At 45.0% G+C, this 27533-nt stretch overlaps 1 protein-coding gene and 1 long non-coding RNA gene across 3 annotated transcripts; one reads left to right on the top strand and one right to left on the bottom strand.

The window, feature by feature from the left end:
• The first annotated feature begins 725 nt into the window (after positions 1 to 725).
• Positions 726 to 19732, top strand: NUCKS1 (nuclear casein kinase and cyclin dependent kinase substrate 1). Of its 2 annotated transcripts, none has more exons than XM_065854237.2 (8): positions 726 to 1006; positions 7355 to 7404; positions 10195 to 10300; positions 11324 to 11379; positions 11700 to 11852; positions 11984 to 12136; positions 13002 to 13151; positions 14353 to 19732. In XM_065854237.2, the coding sequence occupies exons 1-8, from the start codon at positions 990 to 992 to the stop codon at positions 14550 to 14552; spliced, it is 885 nt and encodes a 294-aa protein (XP_065710309.1). In that variant the 5' UTR covers positions 726 to 989; the 3' UTR covers positions 14553 to 19732. The 2 variants fall into 2 exon arrangements, with proteins under 2 accessions (XP_065710309.1, XP_065710310.1); XM_065854238.2 differs by having other exon boundaries at positions 730 to 1006; positions 13005 to 13151.
• Positions 19733 to 21166: 1434 nt separating this feature from the next.
• On the bottom strand, positions 21167 to 27407 carry LOC139829591 (uncharacterized). Its single transcript, XR_011742127.1, has 3 exons — positions 27325 to 27407; positions 24331 to 25150; positions 21167 to 23560 (listed from the first exon to the last, which is right to left on the bottom strand). It is a non-coding gene; the product is annotated as an uncharacterized lncRNA (long non-coding RNA).
• Between the last annotated feature and the right edge of the window lie 126 nt (positions 27408 to 27533).

A 27533-nucleotide genomic window follows, 5' to 3' on the forward strand; every position in this document is an offset into this window, starting at 1 on the left:
GGCCGGGCCGCAGGGCCCTCTAGGCCTCACCCGTGAAGCCGCCTGGGGCCGGACCCTGAAGCCCACGGGGCTGCGCGGAACCGCGCGGGGCGCAGCGTGGAGCCGGCGGGGCGGGCAGCGGCGGGAGGGGGTGGCGGGGCCGGGGGTGCGGGCCGGGCCCGGGGCTGCGGGGCCTTCGACGGCGCGGGGGCGGCTGTGAGGCGGCGCGCGCCGCTTCCCCGCGTTTTCCCTCCAAAACCACGCCAGGCCCTTTGAGGCGAATCTGCGGATCGGGCCTTGAGAAGCCTACCGGCCCCCGTGCGCCCCGAGGAAAATACGGGCGGGGTAGCGGCGGTGGCGACGTAAGCCTGGGAAGCGGGACGGAGCGGCTCAGCGCGGGAAAGTGGCGTGGGACAGTCGGGAGCCGGTGGCGAATCTGCCGTCATCGGGGCAGCGCGGCCCACTCTGCCGCTCACAGCAGCTTGAGCGTGTGGGGCGTCCTCGCCCCCCTCCCCTCCCCGCGGGGAGAGTGGGCGGGGTCTGCCCGCCGTGATGGTTCGAACTAGCCAATGGCGTGCGGCGATCCGCCCGCCGCTGCCAATGAGCGCGGGAGGAGGTGGTGCCAGCGAGGTAGGCTGCACCGCCCCTCGCTCGCATCCTCTCGGCGGTGCGAACGCGACCATTTTGCGGGGGGGATTGGCGAGCGGAGGCAACCGCGGCGGCGGCGGAGCGGGGACCGGGAGCGGTGACCGGGGGCGGGGGGGCCGCGCGGCCCACGCAGAGGAGCGGGCGTCTCCCGCGGCGGGGCGCGGGCCGGCGGCGGAGGCGCCTGAGGGGGAAAGAGGCGGCTCCGGAGGTGCGGCCTGAGGCGCTGGGCCCAGCGCTCCCGCTCGCTCCGGGGAGGGGACGGGCGACGCCGAGCCCGCACCAGGCGACCGTTTTTTTTCCCCCCCTCCTTCCCCTCAGCGCTGGGCGACGTTCCCCGGGCCGGGCCCGAACCGCCGGGGAAAATGTCCAGGCCTGTCAGGTGAGTCCTTGGCGGAGCGCGGAGGCCCCGCTCCCGCCTCTCCTCCCACCCGCGGCGCCAGCGCTGCCTCGTTCCCTCCCTCCTTCCTCCCTCCTCCCGGCCCGGCCCCCGGCGGTGCAGGCCCTCCCGCCCGCTCCGCAGCCAGGCCTCGCCGCAGGCCGTGCCCGGAGCAGGGGCAGCCCCAGGCGGGGCGGGCCGGGCCGCGGAGGGGCGGGCCGGGCGGTGCGGGCTCCAGCGGGGGCTCCCGCGGGGCGGCTGCGTGGCCGTGGGGAGCGGAGCGTGCGCGGCGGGGAGGCCGCAGCGTGGGCCGCGTTCTCCTCTATTTCCCATTTTATTTTCCTTACAACTTTATATATTTTTAAAATTTTTGGTTTGGTGCTGTCGGGCGGTGGGTATCGCAGGGGGGGCGGCCGCGCGTTCCCGCTGAGCGGAGGCCCCAGGGAGCGGCTGCGTGCGGCGGCCCCGCGTTTTGTAACGGGAAAAGTGGATCTTGGCGATCCGCCGTGACCCGCTGGGCGCGGAGCTGGCGGGGCCGTTCAGGCCGGGCCTCTGTCGCAGCGCCTTCCAGGAGAGGGGGGGACACGGTGGGGACAGAACAGCCCGCGTGGGCTGGGGGAGGGGACCCGCCCGCGATCCGTGTGCCCAGCTAGGGTCTGGTGGAGAGGGGCTGTACAGGCGAGTTAAACCACGTTTAGGGGAGGAGTTCAGAGGAGCCGCCCCTTCTGGTGGGAACAGCGTTGAACACACGCCCTTTTCCTCTCGCTGCCTGCGCTCCCAGCGCCGGTTTCCTACTGATGTTTCCCCCTTTTTCCTCCCCACAAGACAGGGTTGATTTAATGTCACTGGGAGCAGGAAACTGGGGGCTGTTTAGCTAAACGGGCTGTGCTCTCCCCACAGGAGGTAGGTCATGGTGTTTGTGTCATTAGTTACACAGGGTTGGATCCGGAGCGTGGAGTTGCAGGGAAATCTTAGCCATGTTGTTGAACCATGATAACTTTGCAAATCTGTGACATAGAGAACTTGCCATGTATCTGAAAGTTTATTGAGGGGGAGGAGTGTATTTTTATTTTTCTCTGCAAAGTACTAAGAGTAGTAACTTGTAATTTAAATTGTCTTTATAGAAGAGGTAAGAGGTTTCGTAAGATATTCTTCAAATGCTCTCAATTTTTTTTATTATCAAGATACTTTAAGTAACAGGTTGTATTTGCATTTCAAATAAGCCTGATCTGGAGTGTGGATTCTGGGTATTTTTGATCTTTTGGAATAATAAATAGGAAATTAATTGTGTCTGTAAAGCATATATACATGTATGGATGATAGCCTTTGTATTTAAGTAAAATCTCTAATATGTGAGAGTTCAAAAAAAACCAATGGAAACTAGTACTACTTTGCTAAGTAGGGGAGTTTGGCACAATGATTAGTGAAGTAATTGGGTTCTGACCAGTAATGTATTCCTACGTGCGAAGGGAAGGGCAAATACAGTCCCTGAGTTCCAGTCTTAGGGAATTGTCTTGGGTTTAAATGGTGGATTGACAGGTCTGGGTATCCCCTGGTCAGAAGCATCAGGCTTTGGCATTTTGTAAGTTTTGTTGGCCTCGATGGATTCGTGGTCTGATCTTGAGTGACAGTGACTGTTCTGAAATACAGCAGGGATGTGACTTTGCTGCTCAGGGTGACACTTCAGAGTACGTTCTGCTGGCGATTTACTTGCCAGCACTGGAGTCTTGTTGCAGGTAAGGAAACGTATCTTGACAAGTACAGCTTTGAAGGTTTCTGGTATTAAGCATAAGCAACCATTTCTAAAATAATGTTTAAAAGAAAAATCTGTAAAAGGCGGCAGTGTTGTGAAAGATCTGGCTAGTGCCCTCCGTTGATAGGCGCTGGGCTACGGGACGATTAAGTGCCAAAGTCCAGCAGGCTGTTAGCAGCAGAAAACCTTTTGGCATGTGTCAGGAAGAGATCTGCTGTCCAGCTGTATTTAGTGTTCCTTTCAGGGGAAAAAGTGTAAATATACATTATATTGCTCTACTAGGTAGTGACTGGAGAACTCTTCTCGTAGATTTAAATCAAACACTTTGAAAATTGTGTAAGGATTGTTGTGTTGTGGTTTTTCTCTTTTGTTTTTCTATGTTTTTTTTCTGGATAGCTTATTGTTGGTAATACGGAAGTCTGGTGAAAGGTTTCTCATGAGAATAAGATTTAATGTTGGCAAAGCTTTCCTCTGTTCAGTGGTCTTTGAATTAATTTGTCTGCTAGTTTCTAGTGAATAAACACACACCTAAACCAAAGAACTTAATAAAATCCAACATCTTTCCTCAGTTTGTTTCACTTGTTGATAGCCTACTGAGCCTGCTTGTTGAATTAGTTTATTGAAATTGTTGAGAAGTAGTAGTAATTTAATAATGGTGTTAGAAAATGGCAAGAAGTAAAAAGTCAAGGAACCTACAGTTGTTAAACCTGTGTCTTGTGGCGAGCTCTTCTGAAGTGTTGCAAAGAGCATTTGGAGCTGGTGGCTACGCTATTATATCCTTATCTGTTCTGTAACATAAGTGAAAGAAAACATATTGAGCCACTGTTTTTTATAGAAAACATCCATGAATGTGTTTTAAGTGAGAGTTTTGACTTTTAAATTTGATGGAGCTTGCTTCTGCTTTTCCTCACTGATGGCTTTCTCTTGCTGGTGCTCCTCCTGCAGAGTGAACCTGTGTGGGCAAGTACAGAAATCACAGGGTTTTTTTTCTTTGTCATCTTAAGATTAAAGCCAGTTCTGAATTGATCTATTTCAGGCTTTACATACTGAAGTTTTCTTTCTTAGTAAGTCTTGAATCCCAGTCTCACATTGGTGCTACAGTGGGTGGTCCTTTGAAATTTTACTTGCAGGAAAAAATATATTTATTAAATATAACTTGTCTTGTTGCCAGTGTTGTACCCGGACAATGTAAAGTGTAAATATGTGATTCTGGAAAACTTCTCTGGGTAGTGGGGGAGCAACATTTCCTTGGGGACTGGCATTTAACTTGAGTACTAATGTGTGGTTCTGTCCAGAATAAGCTAGAGATGCTTTCCAGATAAATAAAAAGATACAATCCTCATTCTGAAAACTTTAAAGCGAAGCAGAGAGCAAGGTACAATAAAAACCAAAATACGAGGAACAACACAGGTTGTAGAATTGATTTGTGTGTGCTTTGGGGTTTGGTTGGTCGGTTTGTGGTTTGGTTTATTTATTTATTTTTACCCTCTGCTCTGCATCACAACATTTCTATATTGCATTTGAAAATCTTCTGAATTGCAGTTAGGTTTACATGGAGAATGGGCACAAGGCTCTTAAACTGCTGCTGCATAAACCACTGAATTGTTTTATGGAGTTTCAAGTCATGTGTATCCCTAAAAATTCTGCAGATACCATGAGCAGTGCCTAGTCTTAGAGACGTTTGGAGTTACACCAAGTCCAGACCCAAACAATGACCCCTGTAATTGGGAACCTCTGGTCGGTGAGTCTTGTCTGAGTACACTTGTGCCAATTTTTCAGTAGGCTAACACCATAGTGACCTGTTTGAGATACAAAACTGTCATTCATTAGGCTTCATTGTTTCACCTCCTGATGCATAATTATAACTGAATGTTTATTCAGGGCCTAAATCTAGCACTGTGTATTTGTTTTGCAGAATACCTATAATATATCCTCTCTGTGTATAAAAAGGCACCAAAGGGGTGCTTTTAATGGCAGTATTTATTGCTGGTATATTGGCCTCCAAGGGGGACTCCATTCCCAAGGGGACTGAGAACCAGAAAGTGAAACGGACCCTCCAGCTGTACCAGAGCTGCACCAAGCAGCCACAATGAAGAATGGGCCAGAACTTTTGTCACAGTTGCTTAGTTTGAGGGTTATATTGGTTAAACCACACCTCAGTAACCATTTAATCTGTCATTCGTTTTACTTGTCATGTTGTATAAGAGGATAGGTCATTCCTTCTACTGGTAATCACCTGACCTAAACGTTCCTCTTCAGCGCACTGTGAGATCAGTTACTAGCTTTTTGAAAACTCATTCCAGCATTGCTTTTCCTGTAGTACATTTTCTTTTTATTTCATTTTTTTTAACTTGGTCTTATCTGTGGGTTTTAACACCTGTGGAAATATCTGGGGATCTAAGCATTCCCTTTCAACAGAAACACTTTCTAACTGATGCCAGTTTGTATCCTGACTTGTTGACTTAAAAAGACTGAGGGTTTAGGGTCCTCACTAGCTGAAGATGGGGTGTTACTATACAGTCCTTATTCAGTTGTAGAGGCATTTAGTGAGCCTTTCAAATGTTAATACTGCTTTTCATCGTTTCAGAATTTCAGTTTGGTAGGCATCAAGTATGGGAGTATTCGTTTGTATTAAATTAGTTGGGTATTACTTTGCGAAGTGAGTGCTTCTGATATAATGTGTTGGTGAATTACTAGATGAGTTACTCTTTGTTCCAGAAATATCGGACTGACAGCTGTTACTAAAAACTTCTGCTATCAGGACCTCTCTCAATACCTTTCCTCCCCCAGTTCCTTCTCACGTGCACTTTAAATGTTAAGCTGAATTACTAAGTAAATTATCTCAAAATTCCGGTGCATATTTTAAACATATGCATCCCAGATGTTTACTAGACTGTCTTTTTATGTTCCGTGTAACCAAACTTAACAAATAGCTTGTTTTTATGTCTGGTTGCTTGCTTTAACATCTTCCAGTTTTTGCTAGTGGCAAAGAGATACTGTTTGACAAAACCAGCGATATTTTTTTCTGGCTCTTAATTCCAGTGAGCTTATCTGCTTTGTTTTTATCACCTTGGTGTAATAAAAGATGCAATCTCTCGGCAAACTTGTAGTTATTAAGCATTGCACATCAGGACTGTTGACAACTCCAAAGGAAAACATACGTTGATCTAATTGGGATGAACGATGAATAGAGAGCGAGGAGAATGGCAGATGCAGGAGCAGGTTGTTTGATGTTTCTGCCCTCGTGATCTGCTTCGCTTCTGTTGGGAACACTTGCAAGTTTCTATAATACCTACACTGCTGTTACTGAAGATATTTCCTTCTTTCCTCCACCTTTCCCTTTGCCCTGTAAAATAACATAAAGGAAGCCAAACAGCCTTCTCTCCTGTGCTCTGCCATGGTGATTTTGTGTTTTGTGATACAAATGTCAGTGTTTTATTGTAAAGAAGTTGCATTCCTACATTGGTATTTAAGCATATTTAGACAGTGAGTGAGCAGGCCATGCTCCGTGGCACATTGTACTTGGTTCCGCTCATGCGTACTCTGAAGTTTGCATGGGATTCAACCTGTAGAAATCTAATATCTGCTCTTGACTTCCTTTTGTTTCCTTGGTGGTTTTTTTGTTCATTTGTTTGGTTGATGGGCTGGGATGGATTTTTTTGGAGTTTTTCAAGAGGCTGCTGCTGTAAGCTACAAATAGAGGTACAGGAGGGTTGCTTGCCTGGTTTTGTAGCTGTAAAAGTGAGTTGATGGGACAATTACTGCAAAATGGGGTTTATTGTTGGCTTGGGATTGGAAAGGTGCTGATGAGGATGGGTCCATGCCCAAAAACATCGATTTGGTGAAATGCAAGTCTTCTTCCCTTGATGTGACTATACGTCGTGTTAGAGCATCAAAGGAACTAATTGAGAAAGCTCCTGATGAAAAATCTTAAGCTATTTTAGAAAGAGGGAACGATGGGAAAGGAGAAATATCCAGAAGATGATGTGAGAGCAAGCATGATGACATGGAGCCAGGAGAAGCAGAAATTTAAAAAAGAGCAGTTAGGAGATGTTTATCTGATTCATGAGAATACTTGTGTACTTGTTTTATACCTGGAATCCTTGCCTTAATATTACAGCTTTGAGACAGGGTGTTAGGGGAGTCTCTGTTTTAAAGTTCAGGCTGATGCGTTCTTTAAATGTGTCTTTAATTTTGAGGTGGAGATAACGCTTTAAAATAGTGCTGTCACCAGTCTGGTTGTAATGATGATAGATGGGGAGTTGTAATGAAAGAACCACGCAGAGTAGGTTAAGATGGCTCTTCCTCACTGCGCTCACGAGCTGTAAGAGAGTGCTGCTTATCAAAAAGCACTTTCATATTCTGATAACATAATGAAGTCTATTACTGTAGCTCTTTAGGAAAATGCTAGAGTGTACTGTGTGTTTATTGCTGACTTCAGAGGTGTAGGTGGCTTATTTATGAGAGTCTTCCTTGGATGTTTTGGGCCTACAAATCCTGCCCTGCAAGTGAGGATATGGAACTTCTTGTTGCTTGAAGAAAGCTTTTGTATCTCTGAAACTGAGTTGCTAATATTTCCCCCCCCTCCTTTTTAACAGGAACAGGAAGGTGGTCGATTACTCCCAGTTTCAGGAATCGGATGATGCTGGTAAATAACTCTTTTCTTAACAACGTAATATTCTTGGGCTAGAGTGGTTCATTTATTGCTCTGCATGTTAATTGTTTTGCTTCTAGTCATATCTTTAACTTAAATTCTAAGGAGTTTCTGCTCTTCATAGTCTCAGAACTGTTAATAAGTATTTGAAAATATAATGATTCTCATATGTTTTGCATTAAACAAACAATGGTGATAGAAATCCTATTATTTACCGCTTGTATTGTTTTAGTGCCTTGAGGCTGTTGGCAGCAGCTGTCTTCTTCCTTGGTCTATGTTATGTACTGTGGCAGAATCTCCCTGATGCTACTTTTTTCTACAGTAAAATATGTTTTCCATTTGTTTGAGCAGAGTCTCCTTAATCCCATAATGTTGGACATTTTTGTGAATTGCATCTAAAAAAAAAAAACCTGAACCTCTTTGTGTGTTCTGTGTGAATTAACAAAATATTTCTGGAAGCCATATGGAAAATGGTTTGTGTTCTTAGAAAACAGACATACTGCTACTGTTCGCTAAGTGGGGTTGCATTGATAATTAATGGAAACAAATATGCATCGTTTTTAACTGCAGTATTGTTACTACAATTGTATAAGGTATTGTGTAATAGTTGTAAAAAGTTACACTGTAATCTACTATATATTGACATACTTCTTCCCATCATAAGTCAATACAGTAGTATCACCCCTGCCAGCCTGCCCCTCAACTTTCACCCACAGACTCTCAACTCGCTCCTCATCTGTGCCTGGACAATACTCAATACATTGGAGTTGTTCTCTCACATAAAGAGCAACTCCACCACCACGCCTGGCTGGCCTGTCTTTCCTGAAAAGGACACAGTCATCCATGACCACATTCCAGCCATGTGTGCTGTTCCACTATGTCTCCGGAATTCCCACTAGGTCTTAATCTCCTGCCCTAACACAGGTTTCTAACTCCTGCTTATTCCCTGTGCTGCACGCATTTCAGAGAGCGAGCTGAGCACACCCATTTCACCCCAGGGGTATGGGCGGGCCTCCCAGCCTTCATCAACTCTAGAGTGATGCCCTACTAATGCAAGCCCAGCTACCACCCCATCCACCTTCGAGTCTGGTTTAAAGCTCTCCAGGTGAGCCCTGCTAATTCCTGTCCCAGCATCCTTTAGCCCCTGCAAGATAAACCTTTCCCATGTATCACTGCTTGGACTGGTGTCTTATAAAACCAGCCGTTATCAGAAAACCCAAAGCCCTGCCTGCAGCACCAGTCCTGTAGCCAATTGTTTACAGACTGAATTTTTCTATTCCCTCCCATATCATCACCCAAAACTGGAAGGAAGGAAGGAAGAGAAAATCACTTGAGCCCCAGGCTCTTTTACCATTCATCCCAAGGCCTTGAAATCTTTTTTCATTCCTGTCAGACTGCGGGATGCAGTTTCCTCCCCATCTGTCTGGAAGATCAGCAGTGGATAGTAGTCTGTTGGGTGCACCAGGTTGGGGAGTGTCCTGGTGGTGTCCCCGATCCGAGCTCCATGTAGACTGCACACTTCCCTACGATGAGGGTCAACTCTGCAGATTGGACCCTCTTTCCCTCTCAGAAGGGAATTGCCTACTACAATTACCCTTCTTTCTTTCTTATCTGAGGTGGTCTTAAGGCGTAGGATCAACTGCCTCTTTCTGTGTGACCTCATAGGTGGGCCTTGCACCACATCCTCACCTACCTCCTCTTCAAGATCCAGGGCCTCAAACCTATTATGGAGGGGCACCTGGGGAAGCAAAGCAGGTAGAGAGGGGGGTTGCCCACAGCCCCGAACTGGAACTTGCTTCCAGCCCTCGTCATCTTTTCTGTCCCCTACCTCTGCCCGACAGGGCAGGGGCTGTCTCAGGTCTTCTCCCTCTGCCTGACAGGGCGAGGGGTTCATCACCTTTTGGGGGGGTATCCCCCTGGAGCCTCTCTGAGTGGCACGCCAGGGAGTTACTCCACCAGTTGATTTCCTTTTCATACTCCCCGATGGTCCTCAGCATCTCAATCTCCTCCTTAAGCTTTGCAACCATGTAGAGTAGATCTTGCACCTGCTCACACCTCACACAGGTGGGATGCTGCCATCGTCATCCAGCAGCAGCAGGCTCTGGCACTCCCTGCAACCAGAAACCTGAACAGCCACAGTTCGGGGCAGACAGTCTGAGTTGCTACAGTCTCCTTCAGACAAGCTCTCTTTCTGGTCAAGACCAAGGTCGGCAACAGCGTGAGACAGTGGCAATAGGTGACAGAGTCTAACTAGCAAAAGGTGACAACCTCTACACCCTAGTGCACAAGTTACCACACCCACTGCTGCAGCTAAAAGGCTTCTCTGTACCTCGAAGATTTCGCCTAATCAGGAGCCACCGAGCTGCTCTGATCAGCTGATCTCAAGAATTGAGTGAATAAGTAAATAAGGTGTTTGTTAGAAGCATGTAGGATACGTATGGATGTTAACTTTCAATAGGTTTACATAATAACTGTTTCTGACTAGCTGTAAAATTAAGATACTGTGTCCTCCTATGAGGCTTTCTGTATGTTTCCTAATACTCCTGTGCCAGACTTGATTGTGTGCGGCATTTTTCTTGTGCTGTTGGCAGAAGAGAAAATAAATCGCTAGTTTGACAGGACTTTGCTTCTATAAAGTTTTGTTTGAAGCTTTGTGATCTTTTTCTTTTTTGAAGGGCTTCTTTTTGATGTGCATGAAATGGTCAGTTTAAGTTATAGCTGAGGAAGTCAGTTTGCTGGGAAGTAGGAGTTTGATTCAAAACCATTTTGTACTGTCCCGTCCAGATGAAGATTATGGAAGAGATTCAGGTCCCCCATCCAAGAAAATCCGCTCGTCTCCCCGGGAGGCTAAAAATAAGAGGCGATCTGGGAAGAATTCTCAGGAGGACAGGTAAAAGAAGCGCTTAATCTGTTACGAACATGTCTCCAAAGCTTGTCCTGTGTGTGGGGAGCAGTATCTTCTAAGAGGAACGATTATAAGTGGAATTCAAGGTGTGCAGTGTAAGGTAGAGAGCTCTGGGTCACAAAGCTTGCATAACCAGCTCAGACATTGAGGGGGTTCTTTCTTATTTGAGTAGACAGAGAAATCATGTGTAAAGTACTTGTCACTAGTACTTAGTTATTAAAATAGCTTTCCAGAACTAGACAGTTGGAATGGGAGGGAGTATGATCAGAGTTACAAAAATTGGCAACTAATACAATTATCCAGGTGTGTTAGTGGCGGGATGCATTTCATCTGTGGGTTTTCTCGTATGCTCAGAGCATTCCTGTGGTTAAAGATGGAATGGGAGGGTACAGTGGCAGGTAGGAGCAGGGGCCATTTCTTAGTTTTGTGGTTCTTTGTTTCCCAGTTCCTGTTTTGTCTAACTCAGAAACAAAGTAACTTGTTTTGACAACCGAATTGTGTGAAATGCCCTGTTGAATAGGGAAAGTCTGTTCTGTAGAGTCTTCCTTTTTACAAAAAGTATGGTCAGCACATGATTGCCCTAATACTTGTTAAGTCAATTGACTACTTTAATGACATAAGTGATGACTACAAATCTATTCAGAATGAAACTTTATTCCAGTTGTAGGGTCAGCCCATGCATTAACTAATATTCAGAATTCTAATTGTAAAATGGAAGACATCAGGATTATTGGTAGGTTTCAGAATGAAGTGCGTGATTCATATCAACCTTATTTCCTGGCTGGTTTACTTGACTCAGTGTAAGTTTGTGTGTGATTCAGAGTTTGAACATTATCTTTCTGACCATGATAACTACGTATACAGCTGAGTGATCCTGAAGTATAATGTGCTAACGTCCAGAAAAAGTGCATATTCCCAGCCTAGAGTTCAGTTTGCTTTAGGAACATTGATATTTTTCTTATAGCAGAGACTGAAATCACAGTTAAACTGTCTTTCTCTCATTTTCAGTGAGGATTCAGAAGAAAAAGATGTGAAGACTAAGAAAGATGATTCACACTCAGCAGGTAACTACATTGTGTGTCTTCAAAATAAAGACCAGTTTGTAAGAGTTACAGGAGTAGGATTTGACATAGGAAAGAAATTGTTCTGACTACAGAAGCACGCACTTTGCTGCTACACTTACCTCAAGGTGGATGCTGCCTCTACTGCTCTTACTTCCTGCCCTGGTTTGGGATAGCAAATGTATTTTTTTTGTGTATAATATGATGCTGCTATAAAGTTGGTCTTCACAGCTAGATAGGTGAATGTTAATCTCTTCCTTGTAGTTCTCATCCATATTTCAGAATGATACAAGAAACTTCACATTCTTACCTTTTCCTTGCAGATGAAGATTTTGGCAGTGAAGATGATGACTTAGGAGCAGATGATGGCAAAGCTGACAGTGACTATGAGAGCTCTCAAAAAAGCAAAAAAGGCAAAAAGGCCAAACCAGACAAGAATAAGAGAGCAGCCTCCAAATCCAGGAAAAGGCCTGCAGGTAAAAAAACCAAGTGTGCTGATTAACTTTCTCATGAAAGGCTTGGCCTTTGTCTTGCCTGCGTGCGAGCTCAGGACACTTAGGTGGGCTGTGTTTGTGTCTTCATTATAACTTGGTGACTTTTGCTGCAGAGGACAGTGAGGATGAGAAAGAAGACCACAAAAATGTGCGTCAGCAACGACAGGCAGCGTCCAAAGCAGCTTCGAAACAACGAGAGATGCTTATGGATGATGTGGGTAGTGAGGAGGAAGAACAAGAGGATGATGAGGCACAGTTCCAGGAGAGTGAGTAAATGGGATTGTAAAATGTTGGGTAAATTATTGAATGCTGTGTATCTGTCCAACAGACCTAGCTTACATTTTTCACATCTAGAATTTTTATTTGAAGTTTGCAGCAAAGATGTGTGGCTTTATAAGTAGCCCTAGAGGATTCTTGTTAAAGTCTTAATGCTTTTTGTGGTCTCTTGCTATCCCATTGGTTTTGAGGCACTGATTCTGCTGTCAGGTGATGTAAAAGTACTTTATCCTTGGTTGACCAAAGTAGGGTCGTTTGTTTCATAAGAAGAGATGGGTGATACTGTTGTGGGTGTCTATTATAGGCCACCAGATCAGGGTGAGGAAGTTGATGAGGCCTCTACAGACAGCTGAGAGCAGCCTCACAGTCACAGGCTCTGGTTGTGCTGGGGGGTTTTAACTTCCCTGGTGTTTGTTGGAAGGACGACTCGGCCGGCAGCCACAGTCTAGGAGGTTCCTCCAGTGCCTTGACGAGAGCTTTCTGATGCAAAAGGTGGAGGAACCGACTAGAAGGGGTGGACCTCATCCTCACTAACGAGGAGGGTCTGGTTGAAGCGGTAAAGGTTGAGAGCTGCCTTGGTTGCAGCGACCACAAGATGGTGGAGTTCAGGATCTCACATGGCAGGAGCAGGATAGCAAGCAGAACTGCAACCCTGGATTTCAGCAGGGCAAACTTTGGCCTTTCCAGGCAATTGCTGGGGGAAATCCCATGGGCAAAGCTGCTTGAAGGTAAAGGGGCCCAAGAGAGTTGATCAGTGTTCCGGGACTGTTTCTACCGGGCACAAGATCAGAGCATCTCGACATGTAGGAAGCCAAGGAAGGGAGCCAGGAGACTTAAATTGGTTTGTGCTTTCAGCAGATTCAGGAAGCGATGAAGACTTCCTCATGGAAGATGACGATGATAGTGACTATGGCAGTTCAAAAAAGAAAAATAAAAAGGTCTCCAAGAAATCCAAGCCAGAGAGGAAAGAAAAGAAAATGCCGAAACCCCGGCTAAAGGCTACAGGTGGGTCTATGCAAATAAAGTTATGCAGTTTGTTTTAGAGGCTGCTATTTTCTTTTTCTACTGTAGAAGACTCAGTGGAAATCTCAGGAATTAGTAGGTATCCACATAGCCTAGTTCATGAAACTTGCCATGATTTCAAGCAGCACTATGGAATAATAAGGTGATTTTAATTCTTAATTAGGAGATGGAGTTGGTATCTGTCTCATTGGCAAAAAGTGCATAGATTGCAAAACCTGCCCTATTGAGATGCTGTGGTCTCGCTATCTGTGTTGTGGCCAGATAATGTAATTTGGGGCTTTGATTTGAGCTCGTGGACTCTGTGCTGTTTTCTGGGTAGAGGAATGTGGAGAAATGAGAACAAAAGGAAAATTTGCTGCATTTCTGCAGGAAATCTAAAATCGTAATAGCAACATATGTGCTGGTTTGACAAGAGGCTGGCTATGTTAGTTTATGATATCATATTCAGCAGTTATTTAAGACTTGCAATTACATGTGTTTAAAATCTTAATAACTAACTTTCAGTTCAACTTAACTAATACAGAGTGCAAAACACACCATGTGTGTGGTATAGATAGTTGGTCAGTGTTCAGGGACTGTTTCTACCGGGGACAAGATCAGAGCATCCTGACACGCAAGAAGTCAAGAAGGGGAGCCAGGAGACTTCTGTGGTTAAACAGGGAACTGCTGGGTAAGCTCAAGTGGAAGAGGAGAACTTGGAGAAGAGGAGGCTGAGGGGTGACCTCATTAATGTTTACAGATATATAAAGGGGGAGTGTCAGGAGGATGGAGCCAGGCTCTTCTCAGTGACAACCAGTGACAGGACAAGGGGCAATGGGTTCAAACTGGAACACAGGAGGTTCCACTTAAATTTGAGAAGAAACTTCTTCCTGGTGAGGGTGTCAGAGCCTGGCCCAGGCTGCCCAGGGAGGTTGTGGAGTCTCCTTCTCTGCAGACATTCAAACCCACCTGGACACCTTCCTGTGGAACCTCAGCTGGGTGTTCCTGCTCCATGGGGGGATTGTACTGGATGAGCTTTCCAGGGCCCTTCCAACCCGACATTCTGGGCTTCTGTGATTCTGTGATAGTCAAAGCCAAATGAAACCTGCTATTGAAATACCATATAAATCCCATTTGTTTAAAGCCGAATGACTTTTTATGCCTTTGCTGATCATGACTTTAAAAAGCTTTTTCTTCCTTTCAGTGACCCCCAGTCCAGTGAAAGGCAAAGGGAAGGCAGGGCGCCCCACAGCTTCCAAGCCAACAAAAGAAAAGACCCCGTCCCCCAAAGAAGAGGATGAAGAGCCTGAAAGTCCTCCAGAAAAGAAAAAATCAGCCAGCCCTCCACCAGAGAAATCGGGGGATGAGGGATCTGAAGATGAAGCACCCTCTGGTGAAGATTAAATGGCAGTTGAGGAAATCTTTGTTTAAAAAAAAAAAAAGAAAAAAAAAGAAAAAAAGAAAAAAAAAAGGAAAAGTAAACATACTTAGGGGTAGAACACGGTTTTGGCTGTGGCTTGACTCATGGGCTTTGAATGCTGTCTTTACTTTCAGCTGTTTAATACAGTGTATCCTTTTTTTAATAAGAGGAAACCCTTATACAGTAATATTTTGAAGTCAATGTTCTCTGTTGGCCATTCCGTTCTCCCTCCCCCACCAAATCTGAAAGCCATTCAAGACAAATTCACAGACCATTAAAGATATATTTTTTCCAAGGGATAATGCAGTTGCAAAGCAATAAGGTTTGAGACTGATATGTGGAAACCATACTTACAAATCATTAATTAGCATAGATTTCTCAGTGCTGGTTAGAGTTCTGCATTTGAATATGTGGGAAAAAAAACGATCCTGTGCTTTAAAAGACTTGTGTTGGTACAAGTTGACTCTCAGAAAAAATGTAGTGATTTGAATTCCAATTGAGGAAGAGGAAACATGGGGAGGAAGCCTGTGTTTCTTTGATTTGGGCACGTTTTGCATGGAAAGCAATCAAGAGACTTGTAGATGGTCCACTGTCTTTTCCTTAGAAGAGACCCTTCAATTAGGTTGCGAGCTCATTTGTCTTTGGATAGAATGCTGTTCTGCTTTAGGCAAGTTGCAGTTCATTCTATACAGATTCAGATACACAACCTACAAGCTTCTCCCATCCATTAACTTTATTTCTTCCAAGGTTGGCTATAGATGTGCAGAGTAGGGAGCAGAAATCGAAATCAATTTTTCAAACAATGGTTTCCATTTGGTATTGTGGAAAATGCCTTTGAAACTTTACCAAGGGAAAAAAAAAGGACCGGGTTAGTATAAAATGTAATTCTTAAGCTTTTGGGGTGAGGGATGTCCTTTTATAAATGTGAAGCAAAGGATTCCTGTAATGCTCTGGTCAGTCTCGGATCCCATGAGTCACGCTTAAGTGTTTCTCTTCTCTCCCTCGGTCTGTACTCAGAAAAGCTCTGTGGCCTCTTGGCCTCCGCAGTCCCGGTGCTGGGGAACGTCACCCCGAGACCGCTTCTGTTAATCATCCTCCCATCTCACATGGCAGGGGTTCTGCTCCCACATCCACGGCTCTGCCTCTGATTTTTGGGCCATTGTTCAGCTCCCTGAGCCTGAGTGGAGAACAGCGGTAAAGGGCGACGCTGGGAGGAGGTGCAGTTTGGAAGCAGCGTAGCAGGGCTGTCATTTTAGAATAGAAAAGCAGGATATCCCTGAAATGCAAGACACCAGAGATATGTGTGGTGGCATTTTAATGTGTTTTTATCAAAGCAACCATATCTTTTTTTTTTTTTTTTTTTTTTTTAAACTTTAATTAAAAATACACAAGCCTTGCTTTTCAAACCCTGATACAGAGGTTGCTGCCATATTTCTTGGTGGAAATATTGAAAACTGGACCTGCCATTTTTCTTTTCTTCTTAAACCCTTTGTGCTTTTTGTGTGTTGCTCATGGTTATTTTATAGCTTGCAAACTTTGCTTTTTTTTGATCACAAAACTACACATTTTGTAACCAGCCTCTCGAAGGTAACATAAGGCAGCTAATTAGGTGGTGCACATGCTACCAGATCTCTAATCCTGTTTGGATTTCAAGAGCTTTAGATATGATACACTAATATGACCAGGAAGGACACTTGGCTGAGTGACACAGGGAGCTTGAGCACAGTGTGGAGCCTAAAATGTGGAACAGAATATTCATATAACAGCCGAGTGATTGTCTTGTGTGATTCATAGCCATGGATTTTATTGAGGCTGGTAAATTACCTTGGCTTATAAAAATTCAAGTTCTCTAACATTCTTTACTATAATGAAACTACTGTTGCCGTTACAATAAAGATGATCGGTGTTTCCATTGTAAATCTTTTTATTTTTAAAGTGGTTTAATATTGCAGAACAGCTTAAGGCTGGAGTGAAGTTCTCAGAGTTGTTGAGAAAGAAGCAAATGTCGTCCTCTCTCCTCTCCCACAGCTCTTCCCACCTTCCCCCTGTGGGAGAGCAGAGTCTCTTGCATCCCCTCCAGAGCTTCTTGGGTAACATTGCAAAAGAAACGACCACGTTCTAACAACCTAAAGTTAAGGCTGTGAAAAATCTATTCCTGTTGTTCTCAGTGCAGCTTTTGGGCTGGATTATTTCATGCCTGGCAATTTTGGCCCTTGATCTTACAAACCGGTTCTGCTTTCTCACATGTTCAACTCTCGTGGCTGTGACAGGCTGCATAATGCTTATCTGGGAGTTTGTCACAACCCAAACACTATGTACATCCTCTGCTACTTCTGGGATTTTGTCACTTTTTCTATATTTTACTGTTTTGCTGATTTGTGCAAACACTAAGCCCTAACGGTCTCTTGGTGACTCTTAGAAATGGCGCAGTTTACATTTTTACAGATAGAAGAAAATTGTGAAGCTTAATACATTTTTTTTTTAGTACACATTTTTCAGTAGTATCAGGCTTAACGTTTTTAAACGTCTTTTTAAATTAATTTGTATTAAGCATTCTGATTTCTTGAAGGAAAGCTGTAAAAATGCCTTTCTTCGGGAGCATGAGTAGTTCTTCATGGAGCAGAAAGTTTCAGTCGCAGAAGAAGGCTTTGAAAAGGTTGTCTCCTGTTACACAGCTGTAGCTTTGAATCCTTTGCAGAGAGGTAAATTGATTTATTCCGAAGTTCAGTTCATCTAGTGCCCTGGTCTTACCCTTAATGTTAGTTCATAAGAAACTTCACTTATATATCCTGTTTCTGAATGCGCACCCCCACCTTCCTTTTCGCAGTTATACACCAGTAGTTCTGAATTGAAGTGGCCGCAAGGCTTGAGCGGTTAAAAACTTGCAATTTCAGTTGGAATTCCACCTTAAAGATGATTTACTTCAGTTTCTGTTTGATCAGCGTGAGAAAGCCAAACACGTCAAGCTAACCGGGTTTCAGAATGGACTGTGGGTGAGAGCAAGACTTAGAGGCGGCCAAGGAGCTTGTAATTTAGTTTTAACTTCATTTGAGCAGCAGAGCATGGGGAGAGGAGCAGCACAGCCCGGGGACGGTGCTGGGGACAGTTGGGAGCCCATGGGCTCCTGTGCCACCGCACAGCTCTGTTCCCAGGTGCTGAACACCAGGGCAGTGGCAAAAGATGCACTTGAATTCCTTTTTTTCTTTTTATTTTTCTTTTTTTCCTTTTAACCCTTCCTCTGGTGATGATCACAAAGGTACAATAGTCACTGAGGCACCCAGGTTAAGGAGGGAGGGAAGTAAAACTGTAACATGCTGGAAGCTTTTTGAGCTGTAGAAACTGGTGCTTTGCTTTATGTAATTTGTTTGTGAAGTGTTTATTTTTATAACAGATCATATTGTTGAACACATGGTTCTTAAAAACTACAAACTGATCCATGAGTTGAATAGCTGAGAAGTGGATGTTCATCTGTTGGGGGAGGCAGGATATGGAAATGTAAGCAGATGGATGTTTAAAGGGACACTGTCACAAAATAGTTGCTGGCATATAGGATTTGTTAGTTTGTGGGGGGGGGGGGCGGGTGTCACATCTATATGTGGAAATTATATATTCTATATGTATATGATCAAACGGAAAACTTTCCCGGAGCTTTGAATATTTTTCCTACGGTTTGGGGAGATTTAAATACAAGTTCTGCTCATGAAACTAGGAAGCAAAACCTAATTATTGTGTTCTTACTGTCCAAGGTGAGCTCGGGAAGGTGACAGTGTCCTTTCGAGACCTCCCCAAACCGCCTGTATCCTCCTTTTAGACTTCAGTAGGTGACTGGCATTTGAATGTCTTTTCCATTGACCTCTTTCTATTCAAAACAAACCACGAGATTTCCAAGTCTAGCGGAGTTCTCGCCATGTGCTGACTCTGGTTTCAACCACTAGTGGAAGGACTCTCTAGACTCTGTGCCCCCCTCCCCGCGGTGAATCCCGCGGGTCCATCGGCCGGAGCATGCTCAGTGTGACTGCAAAACACACCGTTGTGCATATGCTTTGTATATTGGGGCAAGGGTTTTTTATATATATATTTTGGGAGGGGGAGTGGGTGGGAATGGAGAAATAACTCAATCAGCTTAAGCCAGAATAATGTGTGTAAAAGCCCCTGAAGTATTTTGTGTGTGAGTGCGCGGGTGTGAGTGCGCGCATGGGAGTGTCTGACATCTGATTCCCTTTGTGTTCTGAAAATTTGAGTTATATTTCTTTTTTTTTTCTGCAGAAGCAATTGTTAACAAAAGAATTGTAAATAAGAGCTACATAATTTTTGTTTAACCGTGAACATCGTGTCACAGCAAACCCTGAATAATCGCTTTGAAGGTAGAGGAGGAGACTCCAGGTAGGGCCTTGGGGCCTTTGGCTATTAGCAAGGCATCGTTATATGGTATGCAATGAATCTTTGTCTTGAGTATTTGCAATCCCCTGTTGAGCTTTTCTACAAATCAGGCTTTTTGCAGTTCCCCTTCCCATCCCTTTAGTTATTTTTAATTTTTATTTGGTTTGAATCTCAAGAGCGGACAGAAAAAGGAGCGGCTGCACCCAGTGTGGTCAGGGGGTGTGTGCAGACCAGGCCCCGTACGGTTGGTGACTCTTGCAATACCAAGATCTACCGCATGGTACTAGGAGTTAAGTCTGAATGTAACATTAACGTTTTATTTAAAATAAAAACCAACACTTTCTTTTGTTTTTTAAGGGGTTGAAGTGAACATGACTGTTGACCATGTTCGTGAATTTATAGATGCAACATTCATTGGTAGAATTGTGTGATGGTCTTTTGTGCTACTTAATTTTACATATTCCAGTCTCTGTATGTACCTGCAAAGAAAGAAAAAATAACAAAACCCTGCTTTGCTTTTATGGAAGGGTTCCCAGGACTGCATACCTGCTCCTGAGCTCTGTTTTAAGTATGTGTATCCTTCGCTTGTATTTTGTATTAAAAGAAAACACGAGGAAAAAGAACCCTTTATTGTTCAGCATGTTGGAATTGTGTCCCCTCTTTTATTTTTCTCCTTTTTGGAATATATTAAGCAACTCATTCTTCTGTATCTTTTATTTTCTTTTGTAAACTTTTTGGTTTTGTTTAAAAATGGCTTTATAAAAGGGCTTTTATAACCCAGAAACGTGACTTGTGTAGTTTTTCTGCTGTTTCAAGGTGTTACTCTTTCCGCGGTCGCTTTTTGTTTTGTGGATGTGAGATGTGAAAACGTGTTCGTCTTGGGTGCTGAGGGATTCATTCCTTTGCAGAGCTCGGCCTTTGCCTGATGAGGGTAAATCAGGTTTTGGCCAGAACAGTTTGGCAAGTGTGACCTTCCCGTTACTACCTGTGCGTTGGGGGGGAAAACTAAAGAATTAAGTCATGTTGCCTATAGAGATCACAGTCATTGGCTTCATAGGCCCTTCCGAGTTTTTTTGGGGGTTTTAAGGTTCAGAATCAATTATAAAAACTGACGATGAGGAGGGACAAAGCCTTTTCCACATCCCGCTCCCCTCCAGGAGCTTCCCCTCAGCGATTCTGGTTCACCGTGTCCCAGCAATGCCAGTAAACACGCAGCCTGTTCTTTGTGGGTATCGTATCAAGGAGAACAACCCCGTTCATCAGGATCGTGCTAAACCCTCGTGAATGACATTATATGGTATGCAACGTATCTTTGTCTTGAATATTTGCAATCCCCTGTTGAGCTTGTCTAATGTCATTTCGAATGCAGGTGAGTTGCCGCAGGTACAGGTCGTTTCCTCAACGTGTTGCAAGTTTGTGCTTGTAAGAAATCGATTATAGCAGATTTTGCCCAACCTCCTGCATCATCTCAGTTTTAATGTTGTACAACAGCGACCGCACAGCCGTTTTATGAGTGTTTACTCATTTTTTGGGTCCTCGCTGTCCCCTGGTCCCTGTCGCTCCGCTGGGCCAGCAGGGGGCGGCTGTCAGCGTCGTAAATCCCACAATAATGTTCTTACGTTGGGGTTGTGCTTGTGTGTACGTCTGTGTTTTAAAACCTGCAGTTGTGCTTCACCTGAAGACGTTTGTTTCTAACAGGGTTTAGGATGAAGCTGCTTCTGGGATCCGAAGGGCCCCGGTGTGGCAAACACACACCTGACTTTATTGAGCGAGTAATTTTGGGACCTCTTGTGCTTGTCCCCATTCAGCAGCGCCTCAACTGGGCTCAGTACAACTGGACAGGAGACCAAGTTGCTGTTGCCCCCGGTTCCAGCATAGGATGGTTAATGTATTTGTTTGCAGAGGTTGTTCTGGGTTCTCTCTGAAATCCCATCTCTGTTGCCCAACACAAAATCTCATATGCTTATCCACAGCCCTAAACTGCAGATTCAGTTTATTTTATCCCATAGTGTGGTTACAATCAGATGATTGTAACACAGGTGTGTTTGCTGCTGGACAGTGATGCTCCAGGCTTCTGGAATAGGGTGGTTTAATAATGCAGATTATGACATTACTCCCTTTTCTTTTTAAATGTACCAGGTAATTAACGGCGATTGCTGCCTCGCTGCTGGGGTATCCGCAGTTTTACGCTGCTGCAAGACGTGGATTCTTTATCTGCAGCAGCTGCAGCGTTACTTTCAGGTAACTTCAGTTTTAGGATTAATTAACACCACTTATTTACTCGAAGAATTGGTGCAACTAGGATCTGTGAACTCTTTTTCAAGACCTACTTTAAAAAAAAAAAACCAAAACCCTACTTTCTTCCCAACTGCCACTAATCTTTGACTGTCCTATTAGTAAACGCAGCATTTGGCTACTTTTTTCCCCACTTTTGCTCTTTTGAACCCCATGTGTTTACTGACTGCTCAGTCCCGTGGGCAAATACTCTGCCAGCACAAGTTAAAAGTTCCCGTTGGCTCTGTAATAGTATTTACAGAGAGTTAATACCAGAAACAACTGATTTTGTTTTCCTATTTAATGGATATGCATCTGAGAAGTGGACACGCAAAGGGGTTTTGTAAATACAGCGAGTGCTGCCAAACCAGGGGGATGAGATTCCCTTGGCGAAGAATATGAGCCGTCGCGTTTTAATCCGAGAGAATTTTGCCTCGGGAATATCCTGTTTGTGTTTCTTTTGGTAGTGTTTGGTTAGAGGATGAAAATAGAGTCAAAAGGTGGAATTCAAGGTTCCACGATGGCCTTGAAAGAGTAAATGGGAAGGAGTTGATTTAAAGAGCTGCTGTTCCATTCCTGCCCATCTTGCATGTTGAAGGAAACCTGGCAAAACTCTGGAAATTGAGAGATTTCCCACCAAATCCCCTGTATTTAAAAACATCTTTTTAGGTATAGTCTAGATGCAGCAAACCACAAAGTGAATAGTATTTACTTTCTTTACTTTCACCGGTATTTGGGGTCTGTGTACCACACAATATGAGAAATTGAGTCTAGAAAGATCTTGCTAATAACGGAAACCGAGCTCTGGAAGGTGCGTGTTCATGGTGTGTTGATGGAAAAGCACCAAATGCCTGTAACGTACGACGTGTTAGACCTGAATTCGATCTGGGAGCGCTTGCTTCTTGGTTCATAACCACATCCTGGGCTACCACAGGCTCCAGCTTCAGAGCTTTATGTCGACCAGGAAATGGTTTTGTGTGTTTGGGGCTTTTTTTCCCCCTCTTTCCATAGATATGGATCAAGTTCAAGTGCTGTTATCCCACTGTGGTCAGGAATGCGTTTCAAAGTCAATGCTGAATTGGAGTCTCCAGGTCAAATTCAGCCCTTGGCCTTGGAGCGCGATTGCAGTTTGGTCTCCTGCATGTTTTTTGATGGACAACAGATGAAAACAATCTTGCACAAAGTTGTCTCCCGCTCTGTCTCCTCAATAATAATTCACCTACCCTTCAAAGTGACAAGTTTTGGTTTATATTCAAGCGTTACGGAGACATGGTGGGACAGCACACATGGCTGGAATGTGGTCATGGATGGCTGTGTCCTTTTCAGGAAAGACAGGCCAGCCAGGCGTGGTGGTGGAGTTGCTCTTTATGTGAGAGAACAACTCCAATGTATTGAGTATTGTCCAGGCATGGATGAGGAGCGAGTTGAGAGTCTATGGGTGAAAGTTAAGGGGCAGGCTGGCAGGGGTGATACTATTGTGGGCGTCTATTCTAGGCCATCAGATCAGGGTGAGGAAGTTGACGAGGCCTCTACACACAGCTGAGAGCAGCCTCACAGTCACAGGCCCTGGTTGTGGTGGGGGGTTTTAACTTCCCTGGTGTTTGCTGGAAGGACGACTCGGCCGGCAGCCACAGTCTAGGAGGTTCCTCCAGTGCATTGATGAGAACTTTGTGATGCAAAGGGTGGAGGAGCCGACTAGAAGAGGTGCACTGCTGGACCTCATCCTCACTGACAAGGAGGGTCTGGTTGAAGCGGTAAAGGTTGAGGGCTGCCTTGGACACCTTCCTGTGGAACCTCATCTGGGTATTCCTGCTCCATGGGGATATTGCACTGGATGAGCTTTCCAGGGCCCTTCAACCCCTGACATTCTGGGATTCTGTAATTCTGTTTGCTTTTATATTCGCTTGCAAATCCTGTAGCTTGAAAAGAGACTGGTGTTTCATGTGAATAATCTCTTGTCTCTCCGATTGAATAACGTTTGTGTTTCGAGTAGATAAGATAACAGCTCCAGCAGCAATAAATTTCCTGTTGTCACACGATCTCTTTTTCCTTGAGCGTTTCTACCGAAGCAGGAGGTTTTGGTTGGCGTTATCAATTAGTGGCTTTCCTTAACAGCGGGGCCTGTTAGCTTTGTTCATCACAAGCGTTTTCAGACTTTTTTGGTGAATTGAAGTGGTTTATGCCTGAGAATTTCTGTCCTCTTGTGAGATGAAGTTAGTACTGATTTATTTTTTTTTTAAATACCTCTTTTTTCAGCTAAATGATCTTCTGAATGTCTTGTCAAGAGGAAATTCTTGTGGTCTCTCCTGAAGCATGTGCTATGTTTCCGCTGCATTTCCTGATAAATGAATGAAGAGAAGGAATAGATGGAACATAATCCTATTTATTATATACAGCCACCATTTTTTTTCCCCTAAACTACCCTTTTTTTGTTTGTTTTGAATTTCACTTCATTCCTGACTATGACCCATTTGAAACAGTTCTTTCTGTTCCCAAGAACAGGTCAGTACATTAGTTTTAAACTAACAGGTGATGCTTCTCACACAGGCAAACGCGATCTCATGTTTGGAAGGGACTCAGGTTCTTCCAGTCTCATTCACATTAAACTGGTTTTGCACCACGATACCACTAAAGTGACTTTTAAACCTTTTCCCCTTTTCTTCCTTTTGTTGAGCAAGGATAAAAGAAAATATACACGGGTGCAAACCCTTGTTCTCACTCTTGCGTCTCCTCCTCGCGCCACTAAGGGCTTTGCGTTTTCCCGAGGCGGTTGAATACAAACATATATAATGTTAATAGAGTGTTTATATGAGTGCTAAATATTGCTATCTGGGCCCAGATCTAAGGTGAGCTTGTTGGATATTTGTTTCTTTTCAGGAATATGGCTTCAATCTGCTTTAAATCCCTGGACCCTCCTTCCCCTGGCCAGATTTGTGCTGGGCGCAGGTGAGGACAGGAACTATGACACCATATTAATTAAAATAAATGGAAATTGCCAAGGCTTTAAATGCTGGAAGGCATTACTGACACCAAAACAAAGACCAGGTTTGTATTTAAGGCTTGGTTATATCTGGCAGCATTGACAGAACAGCTGTTGGCGTACCATACCTCAGAAAAGAAGTTCCTCTTCCTCACTGATATTGCAACATTTCTTAATTACTTGAATCTCCAGGCTTTTCTCTGACACAATGAGGATGTGTGGGAAATGCTGTCTCGAGGCACATGTTGTATCTGCTCTGTGGGGATGCACAGCGGCTTAAATACTTGTTGGTGGAGACAGTTTGTCCTGGTGTGCAATGAGCCTCGATACTGAACTTGGGTTCAACCTGCTGCTAGTTACAGCACATTCAAACCCGCCTGGACACCTTCCTGTGGAACCTCAGCTGGGTGTTCCTGCTCCATGGGGGGATTGCACTGGATGAGCTTTCCAGGGCCCTTCCAACCCCTCACATTCTGGGGTTCTGTGATATCTGAAGTTACTATGACCAATAATCAAAAATAAAGGGGGGGAAAGCCGTTTGAACCGAATTCCTTGTGTCCTCCTGCATGTAACAGAGGAACAGAGTCGATGTTGGGTGCCTGCAGCTTTACCCTTTTCTTCCAGCTGGTGAGAAAGAAGCTGCACTCTTCCTTTGTAACCGAGGGTCATGCGGTGCAAAAGTTGAGAAATGCTGTATAAAAGTCAGGAAAAGGAGAAAGAACGTCTTGTCCTGGCAGGGCTGACTCTGCCGCCCGCATCATGCGCGCCTCTCCGCGTACGTCTTGGCCCTGTGCACAAGGATGTTCAAGATGTTCCTTCTGCGTTTTGCTGAGAGGTGACCAAGCAGCTGGTGACTTTGGATCTGTCGGGAAGGTAACGAGCAGTACTGGGTTCATTTATTCTGGTGGCAAGGCTGGTTGATCTTTTCCAGCTCTTATGTTTAGGCTTCTACAAGAGAAAAATTCCTGTATTAAAAAACAATCAAGGCAAGTGGCAGCTCGATCCACTCCAGAACAGCCTTCTTGGCTCCCTAATAAAAAAGGAATAAGGGGGTTGTAGTCGATAGTGCTCTGGAGTTGATCTCATTCTGACAGTGCTCATTACATCAAATCTGAGTGCTCACTCTACCATATGGAAAAAGGGGGGGACTCTGTCTGGGCCCCACCGCTGGGGAAAGTCTCCAGTGCTGTTTGTGTGTCTTGACCCCAGGCAATCCTCCCATTCTGCCTTCGTTAACCAAGTGATTTGCTGAATGCCAGCGACCCCTTAGCGAGGCTCCTGAGCCGCTGGGCCTGAGGGTGACACACAATTGTCAATAAGAATATCTGCTGGGGTTCATCATGGAACAATTTTTAACATGCAGGTCAAAGTCATCCCTAGGATTTAAGACAGCGAGGCTGATTCGGAGGTGAATTAATCACAAAATTATCAATGCACACACTATTTTTTTTTTCCATTTTATTTGGGAGTAGGAGCAAAGGAGCTGATGCTTTGGCTGGTTCTAGAATACCTTCTTCCTGACTCCTGGCACTGCAAGTAGCAATAAAAATTCTAGAGAAGTGTGACACAAAAAGAAAAATAGCTTTTAGAGACACTAAAGGAGAGAAGGGCAAGACCTGTGAAGATGCAAAAACCTGGGATGATGGTAAGAGAATGAGATAGCCCTGTTTGCCCGGCTCCGTCATTGTGAGATTTGGATGGAAAACGCTCCTATTCTTCTTCGGCTGATCCCTTTTTTAATTAATGAAGTAGAATCAAGGTTCTCCCAGTCCTACAGGATGACTTTAATGTTTCTTTGTAGGTGTATGGCCTCGTTCTTCACCATCTCTAGTGTTTCAGTTCTCTTAAGGCAGGATTCAAGACGCAGCTTATTGAACAGCTGCTTCCAACCAGTGCTTTGGAAAGGAGCGTAGCTTGGGTGTCTTTCTTCTGCAATCACTTCCTTCCATAAAGTACAAATATTTCAGAATAAACACGCGGGGAAATATTTGCACCGTGTGCTATAAACAGAGCGCATGTTGTTTACCTGAAGCAAATATCTGCCCGTCAGTTGTCAAACTATTCTTGCTTACACAGAATCAGAAGACACGGACTGGAGGAGCTGGGATTCAAGGAACTGGAACGTTTTATCTCCCTTGCCAAACAAGTACAGTATCATTAAAGAAACGCGACGGTCCCCATCCGGAAAAAAGCACAAAGCTTTTCATCTAGTTGTCCTTACTCAAGAGGGGGTTGGATTAGTAAGTGGCTCTTTGAAGGTCAGCAGCCTCTCGCATACCAGGGTTTCATCTGTCGCCCCCTCCTGTCACAGGGTCCTTGGCCAGCGCTCCTAGCTGCGGGAATTGGACTGGAGGGCTCTGGATGCATCATCTGCAAGTGGCTGAGCAAACGTGGCGCAGGGAATGGTTTGGAGACAGTTTCCTTGGCACCCGAACCAGAAAGAAATCCACCGCTTTGCCTCCGGCTTAGCAGGACTAAGCGGGGGCAAGGCAGAGAGCAGCTTAAGTTCCATGTACCAAATATGCGTGGTGAGAAGGAGCTCGATCCATAAGCAGCTTTCTCTAACTGGATTTGAATCAAAATAGGCTATTGCACAAGGAAGACCCCTCAGATCTTCTCCTGTGAGCTGGAAACCATCAACTGGCGCAGGAGTTACCTGCTTTGCCCCATGGCAACGCGACTCTGGGCTGCAGAAGAATGCAATTTACCCCCTTGGGGTGAGATTGGGAAGGAAGTGGGCAGGATGCGAGTAATTACCTAATAGTCTGATGAGGAAAGCTTGAGCCACGTCAGAGGACAGTGGGGCCCTTCCCTGCCTGGCAGCTGGAGGTTCTGCCCAGGACATTTTTCCTGCCTCATTGGTAGGACTGAGCGGGGATGAATTCGGGGAGGAGAGGCGAGTGGTACCAGAGATGCGCTGCAGGTGGGAGAATAAGCTGGTGCAAAGCGATCCTTCTCTTTACAGGTTTTCCTGCACGGCACGGAGGGTTGAAGAGCTGTGAACAGAGGCCAGGGCTGCGCAGCACTGAGGATTGAAGTTCACGGGAGCTGGAGATTCAGAGGGCCCGTGGCTGCGACACCGAGCTGTGCTTCCTTTTTACACCGAGAAAACTCACACTTACCTGCACAGCAAAGTAAAAATAAACGCAGAGCAAGAGGATTCAGCAGAGCCGTTGTTCAGTTCCTCGCGAACTTCCCTCTGGCAAAGCTGTTTGGATTTCATGCTGTTGCAGTTGGCTGTTTTCTCCTTGTGTGTTCGTAGCAAGGACGTCCCTTCCCTGCCAGGTCCCGCAATGTCCCCCACGACCACAGCAGACGGTTCAGAAGGCGA

The sequence above is a fragment of the Patagioenas fasciata genome, chromosome 21 (genome assembly GCF_037038585.1).
Source record: "Patagioenas fasciata isolate bPatFas1 chromosome 21, bPatFas1.hap1, whole genome shotgun sequence".
Classification (NCBI taxonomy): domain Eukaryota; kingdom Metazoa; phylum Chordata; class Aves; order Columbiformes; family Columbidae; genus Patagioenas; species Patagioenas fasciata.

Excerpts from the sequence above, each read along its gene's own strand:
- NUCKS1 (XM_065854237.2), top strand. Across the intron at positions 12,137-13,001 it reads TGAGGCACAGTTCCAGGAGA|CAGATTCAGGAAGCGATGAA; the intron begins GTGAGTAAATGG and ends TTGTGCTTTCAG. Across the intron at positions 13,152-14,352 it reads ACCCCGGCTAAAGGCTACAG|TGACCCCCAGTCCAGTGAAA; the intron begins GTGGGTCTATGC and ends TCTTCCTTTCAG.